Here is a 12,538-nt window from a genome sequence, read left to right on the forward strand (position 1 = left end):
GCTTAGTCCCTGCAGGGCTCCTTCCCTGTGCATCCCACCAGGCTGGCATGGCTTAGTCCCTGCAGGGCTCCTTCCCTGTGCATCCCACCAGGCTGGCATGGCTCAGTTCCTGCAGAGCTCCTTCCCTGTGCATCCCACCAGGCTGGCATGGCTTAGTCCCTGCAGGGCTCCTTCCCTGTGCATCCCACCAGGCTGGCATGGCTCAGTTCCTGCAGGGCTCCTTCCCTGTGCATCCCACCAGGCTGGCATGGCTCAGTTCCTGCAGGGCTCCTTCCCTGTGCATCCCACCAGGCTGGCATGGCTCAGTTCCTGCAGGGCTCCTTCCCTGTGCATCCCACCAGGCTGGCATGGCTCAGTTCCTGCAGGGCTCCTTCCCTGTGCATCCCACCAGGCTGGCATGGCTCAGTTCCTGCAGAGCTCCTTCCCTGTGCATCCCACCAGGCTGGCATGGCTCAGTTCCTGCAGAGCTCCTTCCCTGTGCATCCCACCAGGCTGGCATGGCTCAGTCCCTGCAGGGCTCCTTCCCTGTGCATCCCACCAGGCTGGCATGGCTCAGAGCAGGGCAGGATGTGCAGGTGTGGAGCCGGCCAGGCAGGGGAGTCTGGCCAGTCCCTTCTAACAAGGAAAACCAGCTGAGGTACAGGGAGGTGTGCAAAGCCCAGAAGGAAAATGGCTTTGCATTTTAGGTAGAAGGAAAATCTCCTTTTTAGTTAAACAGTCTGTAAGGAGCTGGTTGTTAGCGTGCTCATGGTATCTTCCCACATATCATACTTCCCTCTAAGCATCCTGAATCCCTTCTTCTTCTGCTTCCTGCTGAGGAAAGGGACTTGTTTCCTTGTTCAACCTGTTGCTCCTGCATCCGTGTCAGCATCCCCTGCCTGCATCTCATCCTCTACAGAAGGTATAGCCCATGAGCACCAGGTACCTGAAGAGCAAGAAGTGATCCTGTGGGAGAGTGTTCAAGGAAATTAGGTGTATCTTCAGCCTTGCTGCAGGTAGAATTCAAGAATGCTTATTCCTGCCAGCAGATCCAACTTGCTTTACTTCTGACCCTCTGGAAATGTTCCCCCAGACTAGTGTTATCAACCCAATTAACATTTAAAAATTCTCAGCTTGCAGGTGCTGGTTTCAGAACAGCAATCTTGTACAGTGTTGAGCAATCCAGTTGGCATCAATTTGTTCTTAATCCCCTGTTCAAGCTGCAGACTGAAATATGCTCTTTTTTCTTTTCAGTGTTGTGTACAAAGTAAATAATCCTGAACAGCACAGGCTGCATTAAAGATAATGATGCCAAAATTGGTTTGTTTTTTTCTCTTATGCACATCAGGAATTCACTGTTGCTTTATGCACAATTTATCCTCCCACAGTTTGGGTATTTTTAGCTCTTTGATTTAGCTGGTGCAGCTGTGGCTGCTGTCAAGGGAACTGTGGGGTGAGAGCCCCAGGTGCCACTGCCCACTTTCCCCAGGTGTCCCAGACATTCATCTTCTTTGCAAAAAGAAGTACATTAAGGTTTGACTTGAAATTAAGAGTGCCTTCAGCTTGTGAGCAGAAGAGGTGGCTTTGCCTGGAAGTGTCTGAACACACTTGTTGGGCTCCGTTGCTTGCAAGGACCCTGACATAATTTCACAAGTGGGGATGCTGCCATGAGGCAGTGCAGTGACAAGGCACAGCCTGGCATGGCCATGCCCCAGGTGCAGACCCTGTGGCCTGGGTGACCTGGGACAGACCCCTGGGCTGCTCTGAGTTGCCACAGTGGCAGCAGGAAGGTGCTGGAGGTAATGTGGTTAATGCTGGTGTAAGAAGAGCTGGTCACAATCACACACTGGCACCCGCTCTGCTAGTGTGGACTGTTGCTTGTCTTCCATCAGTCTGCCAGTCTTGCTGTAATTAATCCCAGATACCTTCTTTTCCCCTAAAGATGTGTCTTAGCCAGGATTTTCCCCGTCCTTGTAGCTCAGTCAGGACTGGGTATGCCAGGGTACTTGCACATACCATGTACCTCAGCTGCCTCCTGCTTTACCTCACCTTGCAATCTAAAATACCCCTGTAACACCAGGGAACACATCCTTGTCTTCTCTCTTCTGTGAGTGCTCCAAACCTTCTTTCCTCCAAATGATGCTGGGCAACACTGGCCAATGTTTTCAAAACAGAGCATCTGCTGAAGGGTGGCTGCAGCTGCTCATCCTTTTCATCCTGGAAATTGAGAGATGTTGAGGTACAAATATGGACACCTGATTTTAGGAAAACCCTTGCCTATTTTACAGCTCGGGAGGTGCAGTCCATGTGACATGTTACTGGTGCCCACATGCTTGCCCTGCTCATCCCTCGTGTTTTGCTTTCTGCTCTTGCTGTTCTGATTTTTCAACCCTGTGCCATTTCCTGGGCAGATTGTTCTTGTTTGGGACTGCAGGGTTGGGAGTGAAGCTCTGTGTGAGTGCACTGGCAGTGACTCTGGGAATTAGGCTCTAGGCCAAATTTTGGCAGGGAGTGAAGCCCACTGAACTCAGTGGGAATCTTCCTGTTGGCGTAATGGGTTTGGGAGCAGACCTGGACTTTGACATTCTTCAGAGCAGGGGTTCCGACATGAACCTCTGGCACTGTGTGAATAATAGATAGTTATTTTTATATATTGTTTCCAAAGCCCACAACTTGTGTTGGCAGTCAGTGCTCCTAAATGCAGGAAGCTGACTGGCAGCCTGAAACAAAAGGACAAAATCAATAATGTAAGCTTCATCATGGTCATCTCTGTGTAGTTACATCCAACTTGACGTATAATGACAGAATTGCTCATCATCAGTGCTTCCAATTCCAAGGAAAGAGAGGCTATGACAGAATTCATTAGTGCCTGTCTGTGAAATAATATGACGTTATACACAATATGTTTATGTTTTTGCAAAGCAAGTGATGGAGTGTATTTCTCGTTGATGTTACTTTTCTGTTACTGTACCATTTAAGATCACTTTTCTCTAGCAAAAGAGGCCTTTGCACTTTGAGCTGTTCCTGCTACAAAACAGGGACTCTTTAGGAACACAGAGAGGATATTTGCCACTGGACATTGCTCTTGTCTTTTGGACAGCTAAGACCAAAGCCATCCCCTGCTTCCTTTTCCAGGGTTCCCAGAGGGGACACTAAAACTGGGGTCATACACACTTTCTAACCTGAAACACTTCCTCAGTGAGGCTGCTTGCTGACTGGGATAACCCTGACATGAGATATCTGTAAATTCACAATTATGCCCATTTTTCTTTTCCTTTCTGGTCATGTTTTCCTGGTGTTTCAGCAAGGAATCTCTACTTAGATTTCCACCTGCCATTTTCTGTGCCTTTTGTTTTCTTTCAGGATGTTTTCTTTGCATTATAAGCTCCTGAACTTTTCCATAACACAGAAGATATTCTGAGTTCTAAGGACCCATTTTATCTTATGGGTCTTCATAGACTTCTTATTTCTACTCATGGAATTGAAGCTTTGTAGTAATAATAGTAAGCAATAGTTTGGAAGGGATGATATTAGCACACTGATATTTTATGCATTTTAAGTCTGCTTCCATGGTGGTGGAAGCACAATGCAAGGAAAGGAGTCAGCCCTGCAATGCTGGCAGATTAAAGCTCCGTGCAGGACTGTGCACTGTGTCTCACTTTCATTGACATCTGCTGTTTTTTTACTGCTGTTTGCTCAGCAGGAAGTGTGGTTTGGGTGCCAGCCCTGCTCAGACAGCCAAGCATTGCCTGCAATATTCATTTCTGTGACCTGGTGCTACTGATGTGCTGCTGCCACCCAAGTGGTGGAGAGCACACTAAAAGCACAGCATCCTCATCAGTAATCCCAGGTTTAGTGCTGGACTGGGTGTGTGTTATCTCCCATATGTAAAGACATGGCTGGAAAGCAATGGGGATGCAGCTTTGATCATTCCAAGGTCTGTTACCCAGCAGTGGCTGCTACCTGTGGCCACGGCTGCTTCTTAGGATTTGGGAAGACCAAGAGGTCATTTGAACCTGTGGATCACTACCCAAGGATTTTGCATGGCTGTCATAAAGACTGGCATCTGCTATTTCCAGATGTTTGTAAAGCAAAACTGGAATGGGTTTGCATTGGTATATCTGTGTAGGAAAGCTCTGATGCTAAAGTATTTGTAAAAAGTATGCACCTTTCAAAATTGGTACTAAGATCTTTGTACGTAATAAGCTAAAAAAAAAGTGTTGGTTTTATTTCTGCAAACTTAAAATATAAACAAAAAGACCTTTCTAGCCAGGTGTTGCCATTGCCAAATATGCATTTCAGTTAAACTTCACAGTGTTTACATTTCTAGATAATAAAATTCTTTGGTTTATAGACTGCCAGAAGATAGAAAGCAGAGATTAAAGTATCAGATGTGATAAAGTTTGTTGTAAAGTAAAGGTAATAATGAAACAATGCCTATTTAGTCAATTTTCTAATTATTAATGTATTTTAGAGAGCATCAAGCTTTTGTCAGCCTTTCTTGTCTTCTGGTTTCTTTGTAATGCATCAGGGTATGTGTTTGCTTTAGATCATTTCATAAATTTGATGAAGGATGAAGATGAGTAATTCTAGTTTTAGGTATCCTCTTCAGCAATGGCAATGACTCAAAAGATAACAGTTCTGCTTTGATTTCCACCTTCTAGAGAGCACTTTTGTGGAAATGGTACACAGAATAATATTGCCAGAATAAAAATTTGGTGTGCAGGGACCACATTTGTAACGAACACATTTTTGGTGTAGCCACCAGGCTGTTCAGAATTCTCTTTGTTCGTTCACGGGTCTGTGAGACAGTAAGAGTCTTATTTTAATCTTTCCACCTTGTTTTTGATAGACTGGTCTGCAAAAGCTCTTAAAAGAACCTTTTGTGATTTCTCAAGGACATTCGTGTTGCTTTTGTAACCCAGTGTCTCAGCATTTCATCATTTGTACCCACTTCACAGTGTACATGTTAAGTGCTATTATCCCTTTTTATGGAAGAGAAATTTGAGGGCAAAGTGACAAAAGCCATTGGTACAGGGATTTAGGAGCCAAGTCAACAAAAGGATTGGTTGAATCCTTTTTTTTTTTTTTCTTTCTCCTTTGGTCTGTCCTGTGTTTCCCTTTCCTCAGGCTGTCTGGGTGGCTTGGGCTGCTAAGATCCAGGCTGTGTGCTCAAATCACTCTTCACAGGATGCCTGCACATCCCTTCTGCCAGCATGATCTGAGTGTTTAGAGCTCCTTCAGGAAGACTCCTGCACACAGCTGGTTTGCTGAAGCCTCCACACGATGGCTGTGAGAACTGGTGACAGCTAAGCCTGGGGAATGTGTGTGCCATCATCTGTTCCAAGATCTGCTCCAAGGAGTAAAGTGTAGCCAGAATTTTCCAGCAGAGCAACTTGAAGGTTGTTTCACACCCCTGACTGAAACCATCTTGCACCTGCCATAGCATGATAGGGGTTTCCTTATCACAAACCCTTTGGAAACTCAGATGGTTTGAGCCCTTTTAGCATATGGGGAACTACATATGTTGGGCATCTCAAACACTGAAGGCCATGAAGTATTGCCACTCCACAAAATAGTACTTCCTAATGATAATTCTCTGGTGTTTCTGGCAGGAAGCATTTTAAACATTCATGGAGTATTTTGATTGTAAATCTCAAAACACATACATTACTGGATATTTAGGGCTTAAATGATTTCCCGAAAAAGGCCAAAAAAATCCACTTTCTTTATTGCACTTGTTCCCAACCTCAAAGCGAATGTTGTCTGTTGAAAGCAGAATATATACTAATTTGGTCTCATAAAACCAGAGATTGTTTCAACTTTCCTTGAGTTTCTGAATGAATAGATGATCAGATCCTGTGATGCTGCTCTCAGCCTAACTGGTGATATGAAAGAGGCACTTGTCCAGCCAGCTCTGTAGCTGGGCCATTCTTTTGTTGCCTATGGTACACATGCTCAGCTCCTTTTTTACTCTCTTTTTATTTTTAATGCTCTGCAACAGGGTTGCACAAAGCTGAGTTGGCTTTTAAAACACAACTTCATTTTGCAGCTATATGTCTGTGCCCAGTTTTCTTTTGTGCTGCCCATGGAACAAGGAGGCTGTGTGGTATCTGACACCAGGCTTTTTCCAGTGATTTATTAACTGTGTCAGAATAGCTGTTGTGAATGCTGGGAAGCTCTTGCATATTGTGACAGTTGATATTGATTATGACAGTTTGTAGACTCTACTGCATTGTCAGACAGTGGATTGTATTTTGTCTTCTTACTATACATACCATGGCCTATAGATCATAGTGTTTTCCTAAAAAAAGGACTCATTGTCCAGCATTCTGGCTGGCATGAGAGAACTTTTTTACCATATTGTGCAACAAATAGCAAAATAGTTCAGACACCCTATGGGACAAACAGGCAAATGTCAGTTGTTTAAGGAGAAAAAAAAAGTTAATAGTTTGTTCTCGGTTTTCAGGGGAACGAGCTGTGCAAATGATAGACATGGGTAAACTTGTGTGAGGATGTAATTTATGAAAATACTGGTATCCTGTAGTGTCTGTTGGCCAGAAATCCACAGACCATATAGGAGGAGTTTGCAAGGAGGGTTTAGGCTACCAATCATTTGGAAAGGTTCTTTGGGTCTTGATGGAAGCTGAGACTACACATTTCTAGAATGAGTCCGAGGGTGAGAAGATAAAGATTTTTACAAACATGGGAGAAAATGAAAGCTGGTATGTGAGCTTCTGTGATGGGCACATAGAATCATAGAGTCATAGAATTGTTGATTTTGGAAAGGACCTTTAAGATGATCGAGTCCAACCATTAACCCAGCCTTGCCAAGCCCACCATTTAACCATAAGGGCCACATCTACACATCTTCTAAACACCTCCAGGAATGGTGACTCTACCACTTCTCTGGGCTGCCTGTTCCAGTGCCTGAGCACCTTTTTTGGTGGAAAAATTCTTCCTTGTACCTAATCCAAGCCTCCCCTGGAGCAACCTGGGGCCATTGCCCCTTGTCTTGTCACTTGTTACCTGGGAGAAGTCAAAGGGATCACTCCAGACAATGACCCCTCCTGGCTGATTGGTCTTAGCCAGGCAGTAGTTAAAGTAGCACAGAGAGGAAGAGATTTTTCTATTTGCATAAAAGTTGCTTCATTGGGGAAAAAGTCAACAGCTGAGCTTTTACAGACAACCTGATAGGAGGATGAAGTCAAAAGCCAAATTTGTTAATTATTCTGCTGTGATTTACTATATTGCTGCTATAAAACTGGAAGGAAAGTATTCCAACAATACATTTCTTTTTAAACAAAACGTCACTTGAGATGAAGTGGTGATGGTGAGTAGGAAGGAAATCATTCTGATTTTTTCTGTTCTATTTCTGTGTGACAATTATAGGTCATCAAGTTACACTTTGAGATAACAAACCTTAGCAAAATGACATTTAGCAGTCTATGCTGTTAGAATTTTGATCTCACACTAGTTGGTTTAAATGCAGTTCCTAATGTAATTTTACATTGATTTGATTCAAAATCCATTTTTGCACATAGCTTGTGGTTTAATTGAAATCAGGCTTAATAGCAGGTTACTTGTTGAATTATTATCACTGGGATACTTCAGACCAAGGCTGTGACACTGAGCTGTAGCCTGAGGAAACTGGGCTCAGTTCTTAACCCCACTGATACTGGCCACTCAAACCAATTCATGTCTCTCATGAGATGAACTCATGCCCATTTAAAGTTGTTTGTTTACACGATGGCATCTTTAAGAAGGAGCATTTCCTATCAGAAGCCACTCTTGATCTCATCTGGGATTTCTAGATGCTGCTCTAATGATAACCATATTTTCTGTAATGCAATCTGTATTTTAATAAGCCCCCAATGTTAGCAATGAGACAGATTTAGAGTAAGTGATTTGATTTCAGTGATGATGCAACTTCCCATTCCACACTTGCATTGAAGTTGGATTAAATTTAGCACTCACTGTGTCATAATTATTATCCATAATGACAGAATAATCTACAGTTTGTACCTTCACAGCACTACTGGAAGCCTCAGGGTTTACTGAAATTACACAGTGGCATCGCTCAGTCCAGTGTCAGGTATTAGAGCTGTATTTTTATAATTATGGGTTTTATTGCAGAACAGCCACAGCAGAATCAAAAATGCCTTAAAGGAAGGATAAAGTGGAAGAGTTTTTAAATGTCACTACAGGCATACTTTATTTAATTTTTTTTTCTAATATTCATAAAATATTTTTAAGAAGCTACATGTGAGAAATGAAGAAGTTGTGGCACTCAAATGTGAAGTCTTGTTTCCTTAGATGACTTATATCTGAAGCTCTGATCACAGTTCTCTGTCTGTGCAGAGTTTTGACTCCGTAAGCCTGAGATCAAATCTGAAGAAGATAATTATGGTATTGTGCTGTGAAAAGCAATAACTTCCCAGTACCATGAGTCATGAGACTCCCCTTCCTTTTGGCTTCCCTTGGCCATCATGGGGCCCTCAGACTGTTTCCACACTAACCCTTGCTAGTTGTTTGCCTGGGATCTTCTCCACGTGTTCTGGCCTCTTTGAGATGTCTCGGATCCTTTGAGTTACATTTCTTAAGATACTTGATTTTGTTTTCTTGAGAAAAGGCGGTGGTAATAAGTGCAGAAGGTGCATACACTTCCCTCTCTCATGCTGGCGCTCTGAACTGATTGCCTGGCAGGTCTGTTTCATTTTCAGGAGGCTCTGGGAGCCTCCTTGTCCGTAGGTTGAAGCCTGCTCTCTGACATGGCTGTGATTTCTGTCCCTTCAGATGGCGTTCACAGCGTCACTGCAGTCTGCACGCTGCGTGTCACCATCATCACGGACGACATGCTCACCAACAGCATCACAGTGAGGCTGGAGAACATGTCCCAGGAGAGGTTCCTCTCTCCCCTCCTGTCCCTGTTCGTGGAGGGGGTGGCGACCGTGCTCTCCACTGCCAAGGACGGCATCTTTGTTTTCAACATCCAAAATGACACGGACGTCAGCTCCAATATCCTGAACGTGACCTTCTCAGCCTTGCTCCCTGGCGGCATTCGGAACAAGTTCTTCCCCTCAGAGGACCTGCAGGAGCAGATCTACCTCAACAGGACGCTGCTGACCACCATTTCCACTCAGAGGGTGCTGCCTTTCGACGACAACATCTGCCTGCGCGAGCCCTGTGAGAACTACATGAAGTGCGTGTCTGTCCTGAAGTTCGACAGCTCGGCACCGTTCATCAGCTCCAACACGGTGCTGTTCCGACCCATCCACCCCATCAACGGGCTGCGGTGCCGCTGTCCCCCGGGCTTCACGGGTGACTACTGTGAGACAGAAATTGACCTCTGCTACTCCAACCCCTGCGGGAGCAACGGGCTCTGCCGGAGCCGAGAGGGGGGATACACTTGTGAGTGCTACGAGGACTACACTGGTATGTGTTTATCTTATCTTTGACCCGTGATTTATATGCTAGACCATCAGCCGGGCCAGGTCTGTGTCGAGCTGGAATTGCTGGCATTCTTAGTCAAAGGGAGGAAAACTGCTTCTGGTCAGGAGAAGGTTTGTGGGTGTCACTTAGGGTAAGTCCCATATCTCTGCACGGTGGTAGGAGCCATGCCTTGCTCCAGGTCGTGCAGGGGGACTGTCAGCTGCTGAAGAGATTTGCGCTGTGTGAATTTCTGCTCAAAAATGCTTTATGCAAGCACATTTCTTCTGTCTGGAAGGAAGAAGGTGGGACACATCTCCTGGTTCATGGGTTTGGATGTAAACCCATTCCAAGTCCCTTCACATACCAGGGCGTAAATGTGGGTGCACAGCCTTGGTAGGAGCTGCAGCCCATGGTCATCAGCCAGCACAGAGCATTGGAATTGTTCTTGTTCCCAAAAAGCTGCAATAACACACTCTAGGGAAATACTCTAAGTCAACTCTGGTTTGTAAATGGTCAGATAAAACTCCAGAAGGACTTGGCTGCTTCCAGGCCTGTCTCCATAGCCAGCTGAAGAACCTATTTGCCTCATCATGGGCTTGACAGCTAATAAAGATCAAAGTGCTGCTTCTCAAATACTCCTGAGAAGTTACGAAAGAATATTAGGTGAATGTTTTCTGGTGCTTCAGTGAAGTCAGTGGGATTATTTATGTATTTGAAATTGCACGTGCATTTAAGCGTTCTGCAGTGAGGTGCTGCCAGCTGTAATTTACACTGACAGCTCTGCAGTGTCTGCTGTGACCCCTGCAAACAAGGGGAGAAGCAGAGAGGGATGGTTCCCAACGCTGCCTCTCACTGCTGCAGTTATAAAAAATTGAAAACATAAATTATTTAAATTCTGATGTAAAAAAAATTCTAGTTGATGTGGATCCAGCCCTCCAGGTGGAAGGGTTTTCCTTTGCAGTCTCTTTGCCTCAGGGCTGCCATCAAAAATGTGACTGTGGAAAGAGCCAGGAGTTAGTGAGCAAGGACATAGCAGCAATGGAACTGGGCTCTTCCCAGTGTGGGGGACAGGAGATGCTCCCTCAAATTTATGCAGGGCTTGGGGCAGCAGGACCTTTCTAAGAAGATGGAGACAAGTTTTTTGCCTGGTGGGAGAAACCCTGAATAGAACTGTGAGATGGTTGGGATATTTGGTATTTGTTGAGGAGATGCTTTCCTGCAAAGCTTCTCTTGAGTGACTCCCACAGTGAAATACATTTTAAGGTCCATTATCCGTAAACACACAATACACACAGAACTGGGCATCACAAAATAGGTTTTATGATCAATAGATTTCATTAAAAATGTTGGTATACTAGTGTATTGTAAATAAGAATGCTTAGAAGTAGCAAGATACATTAACCAGAGATAGGTGTAAAAATGAAGTTAATTCATCCGTGTCTTAGTTTTGGAACGACATGCATTCCATCACATTTTTAGAATCTCTTGCTAGAAATCTTCAGAAAAAGAGGCTCAATCTACTTTTAAAAATGAAAGATTATAAGCTTATATTAATAATTGATGAATATGTTTAATACTTAATGCTGTAGTCAGAACAAACACAGTACATATTTGGAAGAGAAGCACCATATTATTCATACACAGAGAAAGATTTGATCTGTAAGTCTATTTTCAGTGCATAGTTCTTGAGTTAAAAATTAACTGTCCTGATGCCAGGATATTAAAGTGGTCAGAAGTTAAGGAGTGAGCACTGCTTATAGATTTGCTGTCTTTAGGTTTCAGAGTTAACTACACTGGAGTGAAACACTTTCTTCTTTGGAAGGACAGTTTGATCACATTCAGATTGGCCAAGGAAGAACACTTCCAAGCATGATAAAGAGGGCTCTGGAATACCTTATCCCAAAAGTGGATACAATATTGTGAAATACTACCGTTTTATTACTGATGAATGCAGTAGAAATTTAGTGTCTGTTCTGTGGTTGGTTGGAGTTACTTTAATGGTTTTAGGTTCCCTGTTGCATAACCATGTTTTGTTCTTCGAATCCAAACATCTACCCACATGTGGTGGCCATTAGTTCATTGTTTTTCATCCCCTTTACAGAGCAAGGTTGAAAGTGTTATCAGCAAGTAATCTATTGCCAGAAATATTTCATTAAGATGCATTACTGAATTTTTTCCCAATCTCCTTTAAGTATTGTTATTTTACCTATGATTTAAATACTTTCTTTACATATATTCATATCCGCTTGCAAGTTCAGGTTACATCTATTAATCATAATATTGTGTTTTCAGCTTGGATGTGATTTTATTGTTTACTGCAATCCAGATTTTCTGTCTATTTGATAGGTAAATAGCACAGGTTGGTTTCAATAGCAGCAGTGTGTGTTGGCTCATGGAATGCAGTGGCCATAAATTGGAATGAGCAGAGAATTGCTAAGTCTGAAGGTTGGAAGATTCTGGTATTACTGAAATTTTATCATGGTATTAACTTGGTTTAGTAACATACCAGTATGAGATATTTACAAATCTTTGAATTAATTGTAAAAGATGAAATATGAATGGTAATAGTCTGTGAAGTGAAGCCTGCTTTGGGAGCTCTCATGTTTCCATTTCCCAGTTAAGAGCCTACACAGAAAAATAATTATAAGAAAATACTAAGATCTGTCATCTCTCTGGAGAGATAGGCTGCAATTTGATGAGAAATCACTACACAATCATAACCCTGTACTGATTTTATCTGACTGGTCACCTGCTAAAAATATAGTGTTTATTTCCTGTACAAGACAATTATGTTCTATCTTAATAGGATGGAATTTCCCTCCATTTTTCCACTCTGCTTTGAAGCCCTCCATTTGGTTTGATGTAATTGTTAGTCATTTATACATGATGAAAGTTTCTCTTTCTTCAGGAGTCTTCTGTTACGGCCACAAAGGTAAACTGAGCTTCTACAAGGTATTTCTGAAACCTGATTACTGGCTAGGCTGGGGTGATTTGGAATTCACTTCCTGTGATGTAAGGAGGAAATACATATATTTTTAATCCTTTTTCTTTTCAGACTTACAACCTCTTTAACTTCTTTATATACAAATTAATGTAGAGAAATGAACAATGTACACACTAATAGTTA

The 12,538-nt window shown here is 43.2% G+C and overlaps 1 protein-coding gene across 1 annotated transcript in view; it reads left to right on the forward strand.

Annotated features, from left to right (window-relative positions):
- The window catches only part of CELSR1 (cadherin EGF LAG seven-pass G-type receptor 1), a 160,784-nt gene that overhangs the window by 59,531 nt on the left and 88,715 nt on the right, over window positions 1-12,538 (forward strand). Inside the window, exon 2 of the mRNA XM_062490779.1 lies at window positions 8,776-9,414. Within this exon, the coding sequence (XP_062346763.1) occupies window positions 8,776-9,414 (639 nt within the window). The remainder of the gene's footprint in view (window positions 1-8,775; window positions 9,415-12,538) is intronic.

This window comes from Cinclus cinclus, chromosome 4 (genome assembly GCF_963662255.1).
Source record: "Cinclus cinclus chromosome 4, bCinCin1.1, whole genome shotgun sequence".
Classification (NCBI taxonomy): domain Eukaryota; kingdom Metazoa; phylum Chordata; class Aves; order Passeriformes; family Cinclidae; genus Cinclus; species Cinclus cinclus.